This window comes from Meriones unguiculatus, chromosome 14 (assembly GCF_030254825.1).
Source record: "Meriones unguiculatus strain TT.TT164.6M chromosome 14, Bangor_MerUng_6.1, whole genome shotgun sequence".
Lineage (NCBI taxonomy): Eukaryota > Metazoa > Chordata > Mammalia > Rodentia > Muridae > Meriones > Meriones unguiculatus.
Window position 1 is genome coordinate 78,657,590 of NC_083361.1, and position 23,763 is coordinate 78,681,352.

The 23,763-nt window shown below is 42.2% G+C and overlaps 1 protein-coding gene across 1 annotated transcript in view; it reads left to right on the plus strand.

Annotated features, from left to right (window-relative positions):
• Positions 1 to 23,763, plus strand: part of LOC110561586 (lysosomal Pro-X carboxypeptidase-like) — a 63,147-nt gene that overhangs the window by 33,727 nt on the left and 5,657 nt on the right. Inside the window, exons 3-8 of the mRNA XM_021658067.2 lie at positions 569 to 670; positions 2,641 to 2,822; positions 3,466 to 3,623; positions 4,557 to 4,726; positions 13,695 to 13,859; positions 14,555 to 14,742. Coding sequence (XP_021513742.1) covers positions 569 to 670; positions 2,641 to 2,822; positions 3,466 to 3,623; positions 4,557 to 4,726; positions 13,695 to 13,859; positions 14,555 to 14,742 — 965 coding nt within the window. The remainder of the gene's footprint in view (positions 1 to 568; positions 671 to 2,640; positions 2,823 to 3,465; positions 3,624 to 4,556; positions 4,727 to 13,694; positions 13,860 to 14,554; positions 14,743 to 23,763) is intronic.

Sequence of the window (23,763 nt, forward strand, 5' to 3'; positions counted from 1 at the left end):
CTCAGTGTCCTTGCCTGTAGAACCACAGTGCTTGATTGAGTCGTGTTTATCGTGCTAAATAAGCGAATTATTTCATGTGTGGCTAGAACTGACACATTGTAATCAGGAGTTAATAACAGGTGCTGTTAGCTGCTGTTAATTTCCTAACATATAAGATTAAGATTCCAAGGGTGTTTAGTGTGGGTATCAGAAGAGGTGGCAGTTGGCGTGGACAGCGGAAGGCTAGGCTTTGCTTTTGTTTCTCTTCTGAGACGGGCTCATCAGCTCAGGCGGGTATAGACGCTGCTGTGTGTACAGGCCGGCTTTGTCCTAGGGGCTGGGGCGTCCTTCTGTCTCTCTCTCCATTGCTGAGGGTGCAGGTGCTGCCGCCATACCTGGCTACAGAACCCGTCTTTATTTGTAGCACTCTAAGGTCGTATGGAAGTGGAACAAGGATCACCTATCTGTGGTGCATACATAAACCGCCCAGTTTTTCAGGGAACTCTTCCTGGCCTGTAAAAGTTCAACGTGATTTTTTTTTTTTTTTAAATAACCTAATTATACCTACGGATTCGTGCATTCTTCCTAGGGGTTCATGTGGGATGTGGCTGAGAAGCTGAAAGCTTTGCTGGTCTTTGCTGAGCATCGGTACTACGGGGAGTCCCTGCCCTTCGGCGAGGACTCATACAAGGTAGGCACACATTTTTCTTCAAGGTTGTCCTTTCTGGGGGGTCGGCCAGGGTCTCACGTATCCCAGGGTGTTCCGCCTTCACCTTCAAGTGCTGAGATTACTGCTGTACGGCAGGCTGCGTGCCTGGTTTCCTCTGGTTCTGCGGCCGAACCCGGGGCTTCGTTCCTGGCGACCACTGTTCCCACAGACCCACATCCCCAGCCCTGTTCATACCTTTCTTTTCCTTCTTTCTCCCCCTCTTTATTGTTTTCGAGACAGCGCGGCACTCCATAGCTCAGTTTAGCCTTAAACTCACGACTGTTCTTTGTCAGCCTCCTAAGGGACCACAGGTATGTGCAACTGTCACCAGACACAGGTTTGGGTTTTTTTTTTGTTTGTTTGTTTGTTTGTTTGTTTTTGTTTTCTGTTTTTTCTCACCTGGATAGTAATTGTGGGTGGGGTAAGAATGCCGGTTTCCGGCAGATCTTATTTTCCTTCAGTATCTAGGAGCAGTGAGTTATGGCTCAGCCAGGCAGAAGCAGCAGCAAGACAAGACCTCTGCTGTGGCAGAACCCGGCCGGCTTTGGGGTTTGGGGAAACTTAGCTCCCCGCATTCGGTCCCCAGGCGGATCTTGGGTACTGGGACCCTTGGCTTTTGGCAGCACTCGGTGGAGCAGTTCCTAACCTGGAGTCCAAGGCCGCTGGCCTGGGAGAGTTGACGGTTGTCTGAAGGCCTCTGGTGACCGGGACTTTCAGGTCGGGAAATGAGAGGTAAAGGAGATAGAGGAGCAGAGGGGCACACGCCCCTCAGGATCCTGAGCTTTCTTCACTCTCTAGATCCCTGCGGATTCTTCAGCACAGGACCTGGGGTCAGAACTTTTCTCTGTTATGCTACCACCTCACCCCTCTGCTCTGCTGCCTCTGTCTGACAGTTAGACTAAAACTCCAAAGTCCTTCAGGCCGCTTCCTCCTGCTAGCAGGCCTTGGGGTTTGGCAACTGATTAAAAAAAAAAATTTTTTTTTTTTGAAGTTGTGTGTTTGTGTAAAAGTAGTGAAGAAAAACAGGCTCTGTCTAGGCAGAACTGGTAAACATCAGACAAGAAGAAGACTTAGGTTTACAGAGTCAGAAACGTGGCAGCAATTTTAAAAAGTGTCTCAGACACGCCACCGTGACAATTCTTGCTGCAACGTTATTTTTATTTCAGAATCAAAGTTACCCTTCAAATCTCATAAACTCGTTGACATCCATCCACAAAACAAGACCCGTCCGTCCTTGCTAGCTGCTAGCTTGTTACCTTCAGGATGGTCTTCGTGCTTGTGGTTTGTTTTTCTCTCCAGGCCAACATTGTGTACACTGGTTGACCGCGAGCCTCTGATGGCAAAACCACTGCCACACAGTCAAGCAAAGAGCTGCGGCCTGGCGATGCTCCTTTGTTTCCACGGGAAATGTCTGTACAGTGTCTCTGTCAGTCCCAGGTGGACTGCTTTTATACATGCACACTTGTTTTATATTTGTGACAAGGCAAAGGATGGAGCCTTACAAATTTAAAATAAAAATAATAAACCACATCAAGTAATTGTTTAAATTTCTTGACAAAATGAGTTCTGTGGCACCAGAATACTTTCAGGAAAAATCCTTAATTAAATAGGTCATGTTATGTCTGCTGCTGAAAAGTCGTGTTTAAAGATGTGTTCTTGGCCTTGTTTTTTGTATTTCATTCTTTAGTAAATGACACACACACAGAAATATTAAACTGAGAGATATTAAATTACATTTAATGCAAAAGTATTATGTTCTACAAACTTAAATCACTTTCTGTGACTTGTTGAAAACATTGAACCTGTGCTTTGACTTGGCATTTTGACTCAACTTCCTGGAAAGCCTATTTGGAAAAATGTTTACATGACTCAGGCTCTACTCTGGACCTAAGCTGTGCCTAATCGGTAAATGTGGGCACATTTACACCTGTGCTCATCCTTTCAACCCACAGGATTCCAAGCACTTGAACTTCCTGACCTCAGAACAGGCTCTGGCTGATTATGCAGAGTTAATCAGACACTTGAAAAGAACAGTTCCAGGAGCAGATGGACAGCCTGTCATCGCCATTGGGGGTTCTTATGGCGGCGTGCTTGCAGCCTGGTTCAGGATGAAATATCCTCATTTGGTAGTTGGGTAGGTGCATTTACGCTGGACCCAACCATGAGCACGATCAAGACAAACCCAGAGATTCATTTGGGGTAAAGCATGTTTCATGATGTTGGATAGATGTTTCTGGAATCTCATTAACATCTGTGCTATTTAGCTAATCATCTTGTTAAGGCTCAGTTTCCATCTTATTTTTTAAAAATTATTTTTAATGTGTATTCTTATTTGATTTTTGCTGTTTTTTTATTAGTTCTTATTTGTTGTAGAATCTTTTGTACAATGTATTTCACCCTCCTCTTCCAGCTCCTCCCCATTCATCCCTTCTTCCCCACTTACACAACTTTGTGTTTCCTCTTCTTCCTCTTTCTCCTCCAGTTCCCTCTCTTCTTTCTTCTCCTTCCCCACACACATCAAGTCCAATTTGTGCTGCCACATACTCCTGGGTATGTGGCTACCTACTGGAGTGTGTTTGACCTACCATTGGCCACACTGTTAAAGATAAACTGACTCTCCCTCTCCTAGCAACATCCATTGCCCGTTAGTGATGGGACCTCAGGCCACCCCCGACCCCCCATCCATGCTAGAGTTTTGTCTGGCTTGAGTCTGTTGTTTTAAAACTTAGGTGAGTTACATTTTCTTCCTTTCTCCTCTCCTCTTCCTGATCATTTAGAGCTCTTGCAGCTTCTGCCCCTATCTGGCAGTTTGCAGAGTTGATTCCCTGTGGTGTGTTTATGAAGATTGTAACTGAAGATTTTAGAAAAAGTGGTGTAAAATGTTCAGAGAGCATCCTCAGGTCTTGGGGTGCCATTAACCGACTCTCAAATACGGGTAAGCTTTACCTAAAAGAAAAGATTTATACTGTTTCTTAAATTGAACTTCATTTGTTCAATATTTCTACTTAATTAAAAACATTTTATGTATATGGGCATTCTGTCTGCATGTATATTTTTGTACCATGTGTGTGCCTGATGTCCTCAAAGGTCATAAGAGGGCATCTGATTCCCTGGAAATGGAGTTACAAATTGTTTTGAGGCATCATGTAGGTGCTGGGATTTGAACCTGGGTCCTCTGAAAGAACAGCCAGTGCTCTTAACCTTTGAGCCATATTTTCACAACTGCCTTTACGCCACACGTTATAAAAGCATAATATAAATATTGAAAATAAAAGAAATCAAGATGCATGGGCTGATGAGTTGCTTGATGTAATTCTAATTCAGATCAATAGAGAACGTTTTCAGGCTCTCAGAAATCTGAAGGCGTTCTTAGTCATTTTGGTACACTTGCATTGTTCATCATTATTCTCATGCCTTCATCTTAGGTAGATTTTACTTGTTCTTGAAGTTTTCAGTAATTTGATTTTTGCTATATATAACACACACACACACACACACACACTTGTGGGGATTTTTTGTTTGGTATCTTTTGTTCAATGTTAGCTGTATCTATTTGTTTTATGTTGTTACTTCTCCATTCACATTGTTTTATAGCGTTCCCATGTAATTGTTTTAAGTTAAGTAACTATTAAATGTTTTAAATTAAAATGAGAAGCGGTAAAGAATACTAATTTCAGTAAGCCCCACAATGAAATTTCATTTGTCTGCCATGGAATTATCAGACTGCAGTAAAGCATTTTGCTGAATAGTGTAAAAATTCTTGCTGAAGTGGCATAGAAAGTCGCATTTTCTGTAACTCAAAGGGAAGGATGAGAGGTCTGTGTGGACTAGCATGTTTCAGGTTCCAGCGATGTCATTTTGTCTCCAGGCAGTGGTCTACCGTGGCTCACGAGAACCTTTCACCTGTGTTCCCCCCTAAACTCTGAGGACATCCAACGCCTGAAAGACTGGATCTCTGAGACCTGGGTCAACCTGGCCATGGTGAACTACCCATACCCAGCCAACTTTTTAAAGCCTTTGCCTGCTTGGCCTATCAAGGTAACAGGATAGTGCCCCGTCCTCATTTATAAACTACTTTCTGGCTTTCATCAGAAGAAGATACACAGTGATGGAGGGCTCTGTTCAGCTAGCAATTGTGGGCTAGCATCCTGAGGTTAGCTGTTTTTCTGTTTACGTGACCATAGGCATTTGAGATAGCCTTTCTTAGCCTTAGGTTCCTCTTCTGAGAACCTAAGATAAAAATATCAGTTATTCCAATGGTTGCTGTTAATTGGATAATTGCTGTGTGCTAAATCCCATGCTGTGCTTTGGATATGTAACTTATCTAATTTTGTGATCTATGTATCATGCCTAAATGTATGCAAAAGATGGGAGAAACTTGATGATTACTCAGTGAGCTGTTAAACATTCTAAATGTTACCCACCATGAAGGGTGATCATACGCTGAGCAGCAGAATGGGAAGGATACCGTCTAGGTGCTAGAGGTCATGGCCCCAGGCTGCTGCTTATCCCCCAGCAACCTGGATAAGGTGCTCTTCCTTTTTGAATTGCTCTGTCCTTGCCCTGTGTGCCTCAGAAGAACAGATATCAGTGTTTTTTCAAATGCCTTTACTAATAATATGGACCCGAGAAATGTAAACACATTTGATTTTCGCTTCTACAAATGCACTAACACTTTGTAAACTTAAGTACTTTTTATAATTTGAAAGATTCTTTTGTTGCCTGTATCATTTACTGAATATGCCTTTAAAGTATTCTCTTGTTAAGAATGAGAGTTTTAAAAAACAAAGGAGAGTTATGTTTTGAGGATTTTTTGACTCCACAGATAGAATGGGTGGTGCAAATGAAATTTTAAGTGATTATATAAGAACCAAGTTTCAAAAGCTCTTCTAACTGTCTCACTAAACTACTAAAACTACGCCTTTCCTAAAAATGTAATTAAAACAAAATAAATTCACTTGCTTTCGGAGTTGTTTTTCTTTACATACAAAGTGAACATCTTGTCCACAGCAGACTGGAAATTAGCATGCAGTGAATTAGGCTGGATGTTGATAGTACAAAGTTATTATTACTATTTTGGGACAGACAAAGCTCGCTTCGTAGCTTAGGGTGGTCTAGAACTGTCCACCTTAAACAAAAACTACTTCTCTTGCCTTTGCTCTGCAAGCCTCCCCATTGCCTGTTGATTCTCTTCCCACAGCTAGCTACACATTTCCTTTCCACAGATTCTTTCTCACTGCGCCTGCTCCTCAACTGGCTTCAGATGCTCTCTGTTCTCTGCTCATTCTGTTTCTCCTTTCTTGACCCTATCTGTCCTCTCAACCCACTAATCCCTGGAACACTACCCAGCTGGGGACTGCTCTTTCACTTGGATGGTTCCATTTAGCCAGAACTCCTCCTCCCTGGGATGCACTTCCTCCTCTTTAAAAGGCTGACAATCAGCAGGCCTTTTCTGAGTCTGTAACTCAGGCTTAGCGCCACGAGATAACAGTCCGATTGTCGGAGAAAGCAGGCTATTTCCAAATCCAACTGTCGCATGTGCATCTCTAGAGTTTTCTTGGGCAGTGACTAAATGCCGTTTTCCACGTCAATTCTGCTATCCTTCTCTCTAATTTGTCTTTGCACATTGTCCCTATTTGCTTTTGTTTACCGTTAACAGAAGCCGAAATAGTCATGCAGAAATAATCATGGACTTGGCGGGTGGAACACAGGGAGGAAGAGAAAAAGGAAATAGAAAACCGTCTGTCATTTGACCGTTCTCGGCACTTTGAAAACCACCACGCCTCTTCTTAGCTTAAAAAGCCTTTTAAAAGAAGGCCATGTCGTTCCTTAAATTTTGTAGTCCTTCTTTTAGCGGATAACCAGTCAGATATCTTCCAATTCTTAGCTTAGTCTTCCGAGATGCAGACACACACGGTGAAATAGTAAGACACAAAAGGGGAAATCTCTTCCGTTTGTCTTGGCGTTTGATAATGTATGCACTCTCTCTGGGTGGTTTAAGCGGTTTAGATGCATCCTATGAAAAGAGAGCTTTTACTGACAAAACTAATGTGATTATCTGAGGTAGTGTGAAAGGGATGTTGGAGTCTTAGAGAAAAAAAAATCCGGTCTAAAAGCTGAATGTATTGGTAATCCTTCTTCTAATGGAAGGATGGAGGCACCATACTCTGGAGAGAAGACTGACCTTTTTGTTTTTTAAGACTATCTTCTTTTGAGAATTGTATGTTTACCCTACCTCTCCCTGCCTCCACTTTTTTTTTTTTTTAATTTAAATGCTTATCCTCCTAGGTACAGGTACCTAAGGCTTTCAAGCAAACCCTTATCCTTACATTCTTGCCTATGTGTTGGCAGAAAGGGCAGTTCAGGTTGGGGTGCACGTTTGACCAGTCTCACATTGCATGAGTGTTCTACTTCTACACCCCTTGTATTTTTGCAACAAAGTTTAGCTTTGTAGCCCGGGCTAGCTTGGAACTTGTGACCATCCGGTTTCAGACTCTCTAGAGCTGAGGCTGTTGGCTTGTGCCAATACTTTAAAAAATACTTTAAAAAATTTGTTTTATGTGCACTGGTGTCTGTTCTGCATGCATATCTGTGTAAGGGTGTTGGACACCTGGAACTGGAATTACAGACACTTGAGAGTTGCCATGTTGGTGCTGGGAACTGAACTCAGGTCGTCTGGAAGAGCAATCAGTGCTGTTAAGCACTGAGCCATCTTTCCAGCCCGTTTCTGTACTTTTAAAAGCTGTAATTATTAAAAGGACTTCCAATGTTCTTAAAACTATTCCGTAGATTGTTTCGTCTATGTGTGAGTGTGTGTGTGTGTGTGCACTGTGTGCATACTTGATGCCCAAGGAGTTCGGAAGAGAGCATCAGAACTTCAGGAGCTGGACTTAGGGATGGTTTTGAGCTGTGGGTGCTGGGAAACAAACCCAGGTCATCTGCAAGAGCAGCACATGCTTTTAACTGCTAAGGCACTTTTCCAGTCTTTTATTCTTTTAAGAGTGTTTCTTGAGTGTTTACTTATCCTAGGAAAAAGAAAGTTAATTAAGTCTGCTTGATTCAAGTGGCTAGCACCAAGTCTTCTGTTAATCTAACATTTTAGTTTCTTTTAAACTATTGCATGTATATTTAAATTTATAAAGCAACAAAATGACTCTTAAGGTTTCTTCTTTTTTTATTTTTATTTTATTTTTTTGAGACAGGGTTTCCCTGTGTAGCCCTGGATGTTCTGGACTCACTTTGTAGAGCAGGCTGGCTTCAAACTCACAAAAATCTGCCTGCCACCACACCTGGCTATTCTTAAGTTTTTAAAAGATAAATAGAAAGCAAACTAAAAAATATATAAAAACAACCTACCAGTTAAAAGCATGTTTTTATGATGGTAAATGTGAAATCTGGGCCTGGTGACACAGGCTCGGAATCCTAGCTATGTGGAAGGCTGAAGCAAGAAGACTGCAAGTTTGAGGGCAACTTGGGGCAACATGATGAATGATTCTCTCTCTCTCTGTCACACACACACACACACACACACACACACATACACACACACTCTCAGACACATACTCACAGACACAAACACTCCAAACAAATCTAACAACACACACAAATGGTGCATGAAGCAAGGAACATTTGTGTGTGAAGTCTTTCAAGAAGTGTTTGTTGTATTGTTTTGGGGTCTCTTTCTGCTGCCTAATTAGATTACAGCCCCTCAGTAAGTAACTAACAGTGAACATGCTTGTATTGATGAGTTGGCTAATATTTGCAAACTATCAAGATTCACCTGAGGTATCACATGAGAGTGTAACAAGACTGCTGATGTTTGACTTCTAAGTGTGACAGTTTCAGATGGTTTACCGGTGACTTGTTATGTATGTGCTTTGTGCACATTGTCCATCAGACTGAAGAGTGTGGGACTATCTCCCTTTAAGCCACTGTACTTGTGAGTAATCATGAAATAGTGCCGAGGCCCTGCCCTTATTGCAGCACTGGTTTTTGAAGCTTCGGGCATTCTAAATAGTATACAAGGAGACTATAGATTTGTTCTTCCTTTATATAAAGGCATCTTGACAGGATCTAGCAAAAGGCTTACAATGTTTGTCTCTTAGGAACCAGCAACTCCTGTAAGAACTTATCTTGAAGTCATTAAGAGTAAAGATTTAGCCGTAGAGCTGTACAATTTTTATTTTACAAATACAAATAAAAGGTTGCAATGTTTCAAATGACCAGTCTCTAGGCTCTGTCTGGTCCTCAGCTCCATAGCCTCACCGCCCTTCGGTGAATTGTTTTACACTGGTGAGTGTCCTTCGGAAGTGTTGGTGGTCAGAACTGAACCCAGGCCTCCCAGGAGCATCTGCCATCAGAACGGCAGTGGGCCCAGGACTGCCCTTAATTGGGTTATGGGATTTCTATCAGCAGAGGCCAGGGCTCTGCTCCTGATGTTCTGGGTCTGCAGAAACCCACACATTGTTATCTGGTGCCAGCCTCCAGCCACGCTTGCGTCTTTTCAGGGACGACAACTGCTCTTTACAGAGATGGCTATTCACGGGGACTCCTTTTCTTTCCTCAACAGAGGCCCAGTGTTCCTGCTGCAGAAGAGGGCGGGGGTGTCTAATGCCAGTATATGAGTCATGCCCGCTTGCAACTGTGCCTTTCAGGGGTTTTAGATACTTGGACATCAGCCCCTCTCTTCTCTTGACCGGCTTGCACCGTCTGCTGGCCTCATCCACCACGCAGCTCGAACAGAATGTTTTCCTCTGAATCTACCCTGTAGTTCCGTGACGGCCTTAGAAAGAGCTGGGTCTGCTGAGCGCGTCCTGATTCAGGAAGGAGGTGGGAGGGGTCAGTTGTTGGTGAGGGCTGGTTCAGTACATCCTGTGATAGGCTCTTGGCTTCCACACCGCTTGGTTATTTGTCACTGCTGTGCATCTTAGGAATACTTTCTGAGAACACTGCTTCTAAGTGTTAGGTAACTTGAATTTCCATGAATAACTAAAGAGTTTTTCAGAATAACAAATCACTGTTTTGACTTTTAACTTTTCTTTAGCCGGCATTTTTTATGGTGTAACAAGTCCGTACCTGCAGTTTTGTGCAGGTACTTCTTTATGCACGGGCACAGTGAATATTTATGATCTTACAGTTATTGTGTATGTGTTGTGTGTGTGTGTGTGTGTGTGTATGTGTTGTGTCTGTGTGTGTGTATGCTACAGCACCTTCTGGGAGTTGTTCTCTCTTTCTGCCATGTGGGTCCTTCAGATCAAACTCAGGCCTCACAGTAAGTAGATTTACCCACTGATTTAATATGCTTGTCCTCGTAGCTTTGCTATTGTTGTTTTGTTTTAAGTCAGCGTCTCACTGTGCATCTCTGGCTGTCCTGGAACTTGCTCTGTAGACCAGGCTGGACTCAAACTGACCGAGCTCCTTCTGCCTCTGTCTCCCAAGTGCTAGGATTAAAGCTGTGTGCCACTATACGCAGCTCTCATGTTTTTTTTTTTTTTTAAAGGTATATTTACTTTTTCAGATATTGTATTTTGTGATTTCTCCTACATTCAGAATTTCTAAACCTATAAGGCCTTCTGACCCTCAGAAGGAGCAGACAGTAGAGCCCTGGATCAAGGTGATTGCCTAGATAGGCCATATTAGTGAGCCCCAGGCTCACTTGAGAGATTCTGCCTCAGTGAGTTAGATGAAGGAGGATTTAGGAAGATGCTTAATGCCAGCTTCCAGCCTCCACATGTACGTACACACATGTGCATGCACGCTCCCACACAGATGTGTGTCTCACACATGCAAATGCACACACACATACACATGCACACGCAACATGAAAGAAGAGGCATCCCTCCATGTTTGCTAATACATGACTTCTTAAAGTTGTTTCTAAGCACACAAAGTACCAATGAATAATCCATAGGAAAACTGTGGTGAGTGGGCTGCGGAGATGCCTCACTTGGCAAAGTGAATTGTTTTATAAGCATGAAGACCTGGTTTCGATCCCCAGAAACCATCTAAGAGTGCTGCGCATGGTGGCTTGTCTTTGTGCTTATGATCCTGGGGCTGGGGAGGCAGAGGCAGGATGCCTGGGATAGTCTTGCTTAACTGATGAGCTCCAGACCAATAGAACCCTGTTTCAAGGAAAGTGAAGAGCGTTCTTGAGTATGAAACCTGAGGTGAACCTTTGGCACACACACACACACACACACAAACACACACACACACACACACACAGAGCAAGAGACAGAGAGACAAAGAGAGAAATATTGCCAAAAAGAGGCGCAGAATTTCCCCTATAATTTATTTCTCTTATGGTTTCAAACTTCCTGCCGTTTTTAGAAAAGTAGTGATGGACACTCGCCTGAGGCAGCATGGTGAGGAGGGCTAGACAAATTTTTTTTCTCATTAGCTTCCTTTCTTGACCAGGGGTGTGTCTCTAGGCCAGGCCTGGTCCTCCCTCCAGAATCTCTCTCTGAGGGAGAAGGGCAGGGCTTCTTCCTTCCTGCCTCCCTCTCTTGACTAATCTTTTGATCAGAGTTGCCTACTTTATATACTTTTTCCATATGAAACAGGAAGTGAATAGTTGACTGAAGCCATGTCAGAGTGTTGACAGGGTATGACGTGGACCGAGGGGCTTTGTCATAGGAGATGTCTGTCTTTCCATGAGGAGGCATTTTCCTATGAGACAGCACAGTGGATAGCACATCCATTTCAGAAGCAGAGATCCGTTGGAAAAAATTGCAGTTTTACCCTTTGCTAGCTGATGAATTGAAATACAGTGATTTAACCTCACGGTCAACTTCTTCTAGGCAAAGCAGTGGACAATAACCTATCTGGTAGGGTAGGTGATTTTGAGAATGAGATGATATGTTGGTTCTAATAATCAGTAGGTATTGTTACGATTCAGCTATGATTTCACTGTGAATTTTCCCTAATGTTTTATTATGAAGTATTTCAAATATATAGAAAAGTTGAAAAATATTGGACAGTGACCACCCATAAACTTACCTTGAAATAAGTACTCCAACATTGAGCTATATCTCTAGCCCTTACCTCCGAAGTCTTATAAATAATATTTGTATATTTGGCTTATCACATGCATATTCGCAATCTCGTTGTTCATCTCATTTTTTTAATTATTAAGGCATTTTTAATATGAGGGTTTCATGGAAGGATACCTTCTAGTCAACAGAAAATATTTAATTATTTTTAATAAGTTTACTAAGCTGTCACTCAAGTGTTTTAAATGTTTTGTAGACAATTATTCCTATTACAATATTTTAGTACATTGTAATTACTCTTTAGATCCATAAGTGATTTTGCAAACATGTCTATGAAAGTGAATATTCTAAGCATTAAAACTTCTTTGAATGAATGAGTTCATCTCATTTTTAATATTACACTTCAAGATAAATTATAGACAACACCCGCTAAATAATTAAAGTTTTGTATTACCAATTAGAGTTCAATATTGTTTTATGATGCCTTTATTATCATCATCATCATTATCATCATCATCATTATTTCTTTTCTTTTCTTTTTTTTTGAGACAGGTTCTCCGTATGTAGCCTTGGCTGTTCTAGAACTCACTATGTAGACCAAGGCTAGCTTTAAACTCATAGAAATCTGTCTGCTTCCACCTCCCAAGTTCTGGGAATAAAGATATGTACCACTACACACGGGACTAGTTTATGATGATTTTTAAACAATTTAATTTATCATGTAGAGTAACAGGCATTGTAATAACATTTTCATGCTGATCACTCTTCCTCTCTTTCCATCCCTGCTAGTACTCTTCTGTCCCCAGTGTTCCCCTTTCCAGTTATATATCACAGTTCTTCTTTTCTGAAAAGAATAAAGATCTGCATACAGCAGAACCCAGAGATTTGTGTGTTGTGTTGGTTATATAAGTCAGTATCCTATGAAGATATGAGATATTTCTGTACCTCGGAAAGTTTCCCATCCTTCCTCTGGGCTGTCTCCATTTTGACTTCTAACTTAAAGTTTTGCCTTTGATTTTCAGAATTAGACTTTAGACATGTATTATAGTCTGGTGACAGGAGCATTTGTGAGATATGCCATCTGATCATACCACAGATATCCGACCTAGGAGCCATTTTTTTTCCCACAATAACGCTTGTCGATTTTTGTAAAAATATAACCCATGAAAATGCAAAGGAGGCTGATGGGAGTATATGGCACAAAAGAATAGCAGGGTTATGGGGAAGTGGAGAGGAGACAAATTTTGTTTGAAATGCTAAAATGAAACCCAATACTTTTTATGCTAATTTAAAAAACAGTTTTTTATTCAGCAAACATTTAGTTATCTGAGACCTTGCTAAGCACACTGTAGGAAACATTGTAGAATGAAACTAGTACAGACAGGGGTTGTGATAAAAATAGAAAAAGATGATAGCAGAGCACCAAGGATGGAGTAGTTTGGCTCTTTGAAACTTGGAAACACAGATAAGGAAAATCTCAGAGAGTAGGGAATATTTGAGCTTAGTACTGTGAAGGATGAGTTAGTTGGCCAGCATTCATATAATTAAGGAGTGAGAAAAAGATTTGAGGATGGGCAGGGGAGTTAAAGAGTGTGGTGGGAACTGGTTTTCCTAAACTGGAAAGGTCATGCAGATTAAGCTGGAGTGGTAAGGAGATAGGGCTTTGCACAACATGTGAACGCCTGCGTTATTTCTGCCATGCATGGAGAATTTAATTAGTTTATGAAGTTTGTTTAGAAAAGTTACACCCAAGAGACAGAAAGCCTTAAGGATCACACTTAGGTTTGTTTTGGGTTGTTCTGGAAGTTCCTGGAGAGCCTCGCCTGGCTTGCTGTAGTACTCCTGTCTCTGCCTGTAGTGTACTGGTATTTTAGGCATATTATAACCATGGTTGGCTTCAGATGTTTAAGAGTGCTTTATGATCAAAGTATAATCACATTTCTTCTTTGTGTTATTAAGTTATAATTTTGTATTTCTATCTGACTTTTCCTCTGTTTATCTCTCCAAAACGACAGGTTGTTTGCCAGTACCTGACAAACCCCTACATGTCTGACTCCATGCTGATTCAGAACATTTACCAAGCTATGAGTGTGTATTATAATTTCTCAGGCCAGTCCAAATGCAATAATATTTCCGAAACAACAATTGGAAATTTGGGATCCCGGGTTTGGGGCTATCAGGTAAGCATGTATGACTTCTGGGGCAGCCTTTGCTCTTTGCAGATACAGTTGTGCTGCAACAGAAACCAGGCAAGAGTTTATCACCTAACTTGCATTTAAGTCAAGGTGCTAGTTCAATGTGAGATTACCTGTAAGTTCATTTGTTCATTCACCCCTTCACCAGGCACACAGTGAGTGCTCATCATTGATCAGGCTCTCTCATGATTCAAAGATAAAATCATAAATAACATGACCTCATCAGCAAATAGTGAGAAAGGTAGGTACATTAACACTATAGAAGACCTTGGCAAGTCCTGGTATGGAGGCATTGCATGGATATGTAAAAAAAAAAAAAAGTGAAGTCTAACTGGTTTCTCTCTGTGTCAGCATTCTTTTATCTGCACAGCATAAATGGCGATGATGATGATGATGATGATGATGATGATGATGATGCTTTTTTCCTTAGATTGTCTAGGGGGTTAAATATGATCATAGATGTGAAAGAATGTTTCTTGCAAAGGAAGGAACACATATTCCTGAGTTCTGTGACATTTCAGCCATGTCTTTCCAGGGGAAATAAGGAGTTGTGTGACAGGGATTTACAGGGGGTGTGAGGCTGAAGTTTATTTGCAGGTTCAGGTCCTAGCTTTGCTACTCACAAGCTGAATGATCTTAGATAATTCATCGCTTCCTTTCCTTTCCTGGTTTGCTTTTAGACCTGCACAGAAATAATTCTGCCTTTTTGCACCAATGGCATTGACGACATGTTTGAACCACGTGCATGGGATTTAGAAAAGTACTCTGATGACTGTTACAAACAGTGGTCGGTGAGGCCACGGCCTTCCTGGATCACTACCATGTATGGAGGCAAAAACATCGGCACACACTCAAACATCGTTTTCAGGTGAGTTTTGCTGGTCGTGAGAGGAACTTTGGTTGTTGGGGACTCTTGCAGAATGGCTGAGAGAATAGAATTAGGAAAGTCAGGGGTCTTTTCTGAGACTGATACTCCAGCCCAGGACCGTGCATACAGATAACCTAGAACCACTGCACAGATGTAGCCCAAAGCAGCTCAGTCTCCAAGTGGGTTCCCTAGTAAAGGGAACAGGGACTGTCTCTGACATGAACTAGGTGGCTGGCTCTTGGCTCACCTTCCCCTCATGGGGACTAGCCTTACCAGGCCACAGAGGAAAACAATGCAGCCAGTCCTGATGAGACTGGATAAGCTAGGGTCAGAGGGAAGGGGAAGAGGACCTCCCCTATTAGTGGACTTGGGAAGGGGCATGGGAGGAGAAGTTGGAGGGAGGGTGGGATTGGGAGGGAATGAAGGAGGAGGCTACAGCTGGGCTGCAAAGCAAATAAACTATAATTAACAAAAATAATAATAATAAATGAAAAAAGCATATGATAGTGAGCTTATTAGGCTTTCCTATTAAAATCTTTCCAGCATGAAACAAAACATAAGCGTTTGTTCTCATTTGGTATTTTTATGATTAGTAACTACAATATTGTTGTTAGTAATCATATTATTGTTAAATAATATTCCACATTGGTTCAACAGATACTTTTGAAGTGCCCACTCTATTTCCTTCCAAGTACAAATTATCTGGCACCCTCCTTTCACTCGGGGTGATATCGAGAATCACTGAACTGAGACATTTACAGAAGCTCAACTAGCTAGCTGTAAAGGGAGACTTCTTCCTTGGCCTGCAGGCCGACAAACCCACTTGTTCTTCTCTGCCAGTGCTTTCAAGAAGTAATATGCTTGACACTGGTTCACATCAGAGTTAACTGAGTCTATCTATGCATACTTGACTGTGCATCACATTTTTCTCATCTGGCCATGTTGTCAGTTATTCAGCTGACAACCAGTTAATTAAAAATGTTCACTAATGGCTGGGAACATAACTCAGCAGTAAAAGTACCTGTCTATTATGTAAGTGGCTGTGTTTCATGCCTAGTACTAGAGAAAATAGTTTGGGAAGTCTGTGGATGGCAGCACATACATCTTCATTAGAGTTGTGGTGGAGTTTGTGAGCATCATTCTTTTTACACCTTCTTAAACAAGAGTCTGATTGGGCCATCTGCATACACATACAGTGGCTTCTAACAACAAGAAATGCTAAAGGTTGCTGCCAGCAAAATGATGATACACAACAAATATGAAAGAAGTTTATTGGATGGAGATGAGAGAGAGAGAGAGAGAGAGAGAGAGAGAGAGAAGGAAAGAGCAAGACATGATGGGGGGGGAGTGAGAGGGTGCCCCAGCAGAGAAAGGAAAGAGAGCAGAAGAGAGGGCAAGAGCAAGAAGGCAAGAGAGAGACAAAGGGGCAGGTCGGTCCTTTTACAGAGCAACTCAACGATGCCTGCCAGGTACAACTACCTGGCCTGACACATGATGACATCACAGGTTGCTAGGCAACCTAGAAGCAGGGTGCCTAAATACTAGCATTCCTCCTTTTTTCTATAATTAAAAATGAGGAGCTTGGCTGATTCTCATGTAAGGCAAGTTAAAATATACACATGTAGGTTCATTGGAAGCTGTTCTTGGTTGTCATGCAAGGGGATAAGAGAGAGAAAGAGAAAAGTAATACCACCAAAATGTCCAGATTATATAGTAAGGAGGAGAAGAAGTCTCTACCCTGAAAGTTCAGGGTAGAGAATGGAGTTGCTAGCCACACACTGCAGCAGATAGTAACTGAGGAATGCTGGGAGAACCTGGAGCTGCTTGTCCTGGGCCTGAAGCACATAATTCCAGCCTTTTGTTAATAATAAGTGAATAACAGGTAGAGATTCTCCTCTGGCTACTTCCTGCTGACACTGGGAATTGCTATAGGGAGGTCAAAAGGCTGAAATGCTGGCCAACACCAGAAAGAACAGGCTGTTTTGATGCTGTCCAGGATTTGTGAGAACATCATGGCTAGGAGGGAAAGTGCAGGTCCAGCTTGATGGAAGTCTGTGAGGTCAGACAGGAACACCTGCTTTGGCACTGTTGTGGCTGTAGGAAGCACCTGGGTCTGACAGGATACTGGAACATACATATAGGCAGAAGACAAAGCTAAGTAGGTTATGGAAAAAATTCCTATAGGTGTACATTTAAAACTTTTGGGAGAGTGAACAGAGGTGGAAGGTTTGGATCAAAGAAGAGACTTGAACATGGGAACCTCCATTTACCTGAGGGAACCTCCATTTACCCAATCACTGGCAGTAATTAAAAAAGGCTTTATTTTGGATCTGTCATCTAAGGGAACTATAGGCCAAGTTTGGTTACAGAGGTGCATAAGCTTAGAGACCCTTAAAGTGGGTGCTAGGTGTAGAAATCTGAAATTCTCCAGAAAACATCCCAGAGGAGAATCTGGAGGAATGGTTGAATGGACTATTCCCACTGGGCAGGTAGGAGTCAGTGACCTGCCAAGGCATCCCAAGAACAAGGTTTGACTCAGTAGGTTAGCATGGTACAACGTGTTCCAAAAGCTTGTCAGTTAGCCAGAGACCAAATACATAGACAAACTAAGGGAGGTGGGGGACTTGATGAGCTTGGAACCATGCTAGTGGGTGGTATAGTGGAATGTTTTTGTAATAGAGTTATATTAATAAATCAGAGCTCTATTGAAAATAACGATCAAAGCTCTGGACAGTCAATATAACAGTAACATAGCAACAGGAAGAAATATTAAGCATTTTTACCTATCTAGGATACCTTAAATCATCTTAGACCTTGCAACCTTTATAACTTGTATTTACCAACTTTAAAACACTTTTTTTAGACCCTCAAACAGCATTTTATTTACCATTAGACATAGGTGAGGTTGCTATCAACATTTATTGTCCTTTAGCTGAAGGGATGATAAAAGGTTACATCTGATGCCTGTTTCTTGAGTCTGGCAACAAGGCATGGTGTGTCTAGGCCTGATAAGTAGCAATTCTAGGACTGAGGCCTGGTCTCCTGCATATGAAGAGAACTGAGAAGGCATCTGAAATCAGCCAAGATAGAAACTGGCAAAATGACCATGGGACCCAAGTGTGGTGTTAAATCAGACCTGAGGTATTATCTGGGCTTGGCAAGGCTGGTGGAGGTCGCTGAATCTAGGAGCCATTTGTCCTCTACAAGGCCAAAGAGCTCAAAGTCTGGAAGTATCGGTGGCTCTTGCGCTGTTTGAGCCTCCATGGCTGGGCAAAGAGGTCAAGCCTGCATGGGAGCATTTGACTTCCAGAAGCCAGTGTGCCAGCAGGCAGGGTGTGGCTTGTTGAGGCAGCCGTGGGGCCCGCATCCTTCCTGGCTGCATGTGAAACAGTGACTTTTAGCTGTACCCTGGAGGGGGGGTGAGCACTGCAGACCTCTTGTTTTCTATGCGGGAATGCCAACAGCCGCAGGGCAGCAGCCAAGGTCTGGAGGATAGTTTTTGCTGTAGATGAGCCTATTGGGAAGACTCCTTCCTCTCTTATTAGTTTTACCAACTCCTGCATGGTGACTCAGGGACCAAGCTCAGCCATTTAATTAAGATAGCAGGGAGACCACTTTTGCATTTTAGGATCATAAATATATTTTTGGACATGTTAAAGGACTTGATCATCTATGAAATGACTGACTATTAACTTGCATTTGTAGGACTTTAGGTTTCATCCCTGTTAAGGAGGAGCCTTAAAAGTCATGAACATAGTCCATTAAAGCAAGAGCATAACAGTTTCCTGAATGATTTAGTATATAAAAAGTCTATAGTTTGTGAAAGTCTAAGGCTATACTATAGTTTAATATAAAACAAAACGCCAGGCTACAGACTGGGAAAGGCTCACCAACCCTATATCTGACAGAGGAATAATATCTAGAATATATAAAAAAACTAAAAAAGTTAAACAGCAATGAACCAAATAATCCAATTAAAAATGGGGTACAGAGCTAAACAGAGAATTCTGAATTAAGGAATATCGATTGGCAGAGAAACACTTAAAGAAATGCTCAATATCCTTAGTCATCAGGGAAATGCAAATCAAAACCACCCAGAGATTTCACCTTACACCCATCAGAATGGCTAAGATCAAAACTCAAGTGACAATACATGCTGGAGAGGTTGTGGAGAAAGGGGAACCCTCCTCCATTGCTGGTGGGAATGTAAACTTGTACAACCACTTTGAAAATCAATCTGGCGCTTTCTCAGACAATTAGGAATATGCTTGGTCTTATTTTCTAAATACGGTAATATTATTATTTTTTTATTACAATTTATTTACTTTGTATCCCAGCTGTAGCCCCCCTCCCTTGGGCCTCCCAATCTCACCGTCCCTCCCTCATCTCCTCCCATGACCCTCCCTCAGTCCACTGACAGGGGAGGTCCTCTTTCCCTTCCATCTGACCCTAGCCTATCAGGTCTCATGAGAACTGGCTGCATTGTCTTCCTCTGTGGCCTGATAAGACTCTCCCTGCCCCACCTCAGGAGGAAGTGATCTTATGAATCTTATGAAAGAAGATCCAGCTACAGCACTCCGAGGCATATATCCAAAATATGCTCAAGTATACAACAAGGGCATTTGTTCAACCATGTTTGTAGCATATTTATTCACAATAGCCAGAACCGGGAAACAACTCAGATGTTCCTCAGCTGAGGAATGGATACAGAAATTGTGGTACATTTACACAAATGGAATACTCTTCAGCAATTAAAACCAAGGAAATCATGAAATATGCAGCAAATGGTGGGAACTAGAAAAGATCATCTTGAGTGAGGTATCCCAGAAGCAGAAAGACACCCACCATGGTATAATCTTACTTATAAGTTGATATTAGATATATACTATAGGATAATCATACTAAAATCTGTACACCTAATGAAGCTAAGCAAGAAGGAGCATAAGCTCCTTAATCCTCATTCAGAAAGGCAAATGGAATGGACATTGGAAGAGGGAGCAAACAGGGAACAGGACTGGAGCCTACTACAGAGGGCCTCTGAAAGACTCTACCCAGCAGCGTATCAAAGAAGATGCTGAGACTCATAACCAAACTTTGGGCAGAGTGCAGGGACTCTTATGAAAGAAGGGGGAGGTAGAAAGACCTGGAGGGGCAGGAGCTCCACAAGGAGAGCAACAGAACCAAAATATCTGGGCCCAGGAATATTTTATGAGACTGATACTCCAATGAAGGACCATGCATGGAGATAACTTAGAACCCCTGCACATACGTAGCCCATGGCAGCTCAGTGTCCAAGTGGGTTCCCTAGTAAGGGAAACAAAGACTGTCTCTGACATGAACTCAGTGGCTGGCTCTTTAATCACCTCCTCCTGTGGGGGGGGGGGGCAGTCTTTCCAGGACACAGAGGAAGACAATACAGTCCTGATGAGACCTGATAGGCTAAGGTCAGATGGAAGGGGAAGAGGACCTCCCCTATCAGTGAACAGGGGGAGGGCCATGGGAGGAGATGAGGAAGGGCGGAAAGGTGGGATTGGGAGGGGCTGAGGGAGGGAGCTACAGCTGGGACACAAAGTGAATAAGTTGTAATAAAAATAATAATATAACTGTATTTAGAAAATAAGACCAAGCATATTTTAACCTTGATAGTGAAGATATAGCACAATGATCAAGTTTTAACATAAATAAATGCCTCTAAAATTAATAGATCCTAATTTATAGTATTCTTGGAATTATATATCCTTGGAATTATATCCTTGGAATAATATAGTTTAAGGGTATCCAGACAAAAACTTTTATTTAGTAATCCCCGAGTTATAAGTTTTAAAACCAACAATATAGTAGAGCAACACAAAGCAATTATAAAATTACATTTGAATTTATTATACCAAATCCATTGGCCAGAAAGCCTAGAGGTGGATCTGGATCATAGGCATCTTGCGGCAGGAGAAACAGCATTTATTTATTAACTCAGGAACTGATAAAGACATAGGCAGTTAGACATACATTTTAAATTAGCTTAATTAGAATAGCTCTTCATAACCTTGAAATTTTAGCATCATATAAAAATTATTTTGAACCATGGTTGAATCGTCTATAGCATGTTATAAAAATATAACTTTAAGCTTATATGTTATGCGCATTTGAAATAAGGCTTGTTTTTAGTCTAAAAGGAGATAAAATAAACACATATGACTAAGGAAGTCTTACGAATGTAAACCCGATCAATGAGCATATTATGTAAATCATTAGATAAGAATTGACAGCATTTTAAGGTATCTTTTAAAGAGCAGAGTGTACAGAAATCAGGAAGAAAATATCTTTAAAAGCTGGGGAGCAGGGCCTTAGAAGTCAGAAATCTTTTGAGAGCTAGTGTTTAGAATGTGGGACTTGGAGTTTTGCAGGAGTCGGGGGAGGGGCGGGCGCAAGGCGTGACTTCTCTATTTTAAAACCAACATGGCAGCTTGCCATTTGCGGTGCGCAACTGTGGCGGCACAGAGAGACCAGGTGCTTGCTGGCGGGAAGGCTGTCCCACCCGGTTTAAAGCTCTCTGCCTGGGCAGCAGTGTGGCTGACTGGAAGTCTGCACAATCGAAAACCCTCCTCTGCAAACCAGCCTCTCGTGGCAGGCATTCAGCGGGAGATTTAAAACTGCCTGTGGGGCCTGAGGCAGCGGTGCAATCTAAAGCCATCTGTGTGTGCGCAGGGTCCCCAACAACTGCTTACCTAACAGCAATAGTTTAGAAGCAGGCTGTGTCTGAGTCTGAAGCATCAGTTTCAGCCGACTGGCATGAGTGTTTTAGTTTCCCTAAGCCAATTCTGGGGCAATGTGAGTGTCTGTCTTGTCCAGGGTGCTCGGAGCACATGGAAGGATGCCGCATCTGAGCTACCGCCAGCAGAGGGACAGTGCGTGCCTTAAGGGCAGGGCAGTTGAGAGAAAGTGTAGGTTTTAAGGCATATGTGGTTGAGTGGTGGTTAGGGATAAGTAGAAAAGAAGAAAAACCTGTTGCAGGCATCCTTGTTTGCTTAAAGGGATATTGGCATCACCAGACCAGGTGCTACCAGGAGAGCCCTTCCCTGCCCAACGCACCAATGAAATGATGATGTGCAACAGATATTATACGAAAGAAGTTTATTGGATGGAGAGAAAGAGAGAGAGAGAGAGAGAGAGAGAGAGAGAGAGAGAGAGAGAGAGAGAGAGGAGAGAGCAAGACATGATATGAGAAGGGGAGGGGATGCCACAACAGAGAAAGGAAAGAGAACAGGAGAGAAGAAGAGAGGGCAAGAGCAAGAAGGCAAGAGAGAGACAAAGTGGCAGGTTGGTCCTTTTACGGAGCAACTGAACCATGTCTGCCAGGTGCAACTACCTGGCTGGTGACACATGATGACATGATAGGTTGCTAGGCAACCCAGAAGCAGGCTGCCTACATACTAACAGCCAGCCGTGCTTAATTTAAGCCTGTGACTGTCAAGCTCATGCTATTTTCTAACCCAACAGATACCTGTTTCCAAATAAAGGGTGAGACAGTCTGACAGAAAACAGACAGCTTTTTTGGCTTAAGTTCTTTAAATTTTATTTCTCATTTTTAGTTGGACTGTTCAAAAACTATATTATTCAGTTCAGCTGTAAAAAGTGGTAGTTGGACAAATAAATTAAGTTACAATCCACTAGATTTAGAATGTTTGAAATTAGGATACTGGAAGGACCTTGGACATTGAAAAACGTGTCATTATAAGCCATTGGATCTGGCTTCAGTGTTAGTTCTGCTGTTGCAAAATATCCCAGACTGGGCAATTTGTAAACAATGTAAACTTACTCATCACAGTTGTGTCAGCCAGGAAACCTAAAGTGAATGTTCTGTGTCTAGTTTCTAAAATGGTGCCTTGAGGCCTGAAGTCATGTGTGGTAGAAGGCACAAGAGTAGAAAGGGACCTAAAGTAGTTTCTTCTACCCTTGACTGCTTGCTTTGAGACAGCGGTTCGCTATGTGGCCCTGGATGGCCTGGAGCTCACAATGTAGACCGGGCTGGCCTCTAACTACGTGCCTCTGCCTCCCAAGTGCTGGGCTAAAGGAGTGTGTCGCCATGTTTGTTTTTCAGCCTTTGATGATAATGCTACGGAAGTCAGTCACTTCCCTAGAGGACCTATCTCTTATTAACAAATCTTATTACTAGCCGAGGTTAAATTCTCACACACGAATACTGAACACTGAGGCTCCAGGATCATCTCTGTTCTATCAGAAGAGGAAGAAACTGTCAGTTTGCTTTCCCTCCTGGAGGTTATCTTTAGGGACTGTTTATATGGTTTTTCTGCCACCGTGACTTTAAGCTTGTAAGAAAAAGACCTTATAATAAAGCCGAAGATCAAATTTAGTTAAGTGGAATCTTTAACCTTTGCTCGAATGTTTAATTTATGAGTGTTGGTCCAATACAGTCTCCTTTTTTATTGGAGTTAGCCACCACAGATACTTCCTGTAGTTATCTGTCTGCTTAGCCATAGTATTCAAAATTGTCATGGGCACTGCCTTCATTTTCACCAGAAGTAGGGGAAGATTTTGTGAGAGACATTTACGAGGTCAGTAGGTTGTCATAACTCAATATAAGGAATGGCTTTCTAAGAGAGCTTCACAAAGGTAAAGGGATCTTGTCTTAAATGAAATGACTTTGTTGTCTGATGTTCAGTTTTGTCATGTGAAAGATAAGAAAAGCAGAAGCATCTCACAGAGCTGCTGTCATGTTTCAATGAGTTAACCAAAGCTAGGCCTGGTGTGCAGGCCTTTAGTCCCTGCCACTCAGGAGGTTTAGGCAGCAGGTTTGTCTGCTTAACAACTTAGGGAAACGCCAATACCAAATAAAAGCTAACCCAGCAAAGTACTAAGCACTCAAACTCAATCCTGGCAACTACATGTGGGTAAAAAGTATAATGACATCTACTTTCTCCCACACACTTTATATCTGTATGTTGTTCCTGCCCAGCCCAGCACATATACACAGATACACAGACACAGACACACAGGCACACGCAG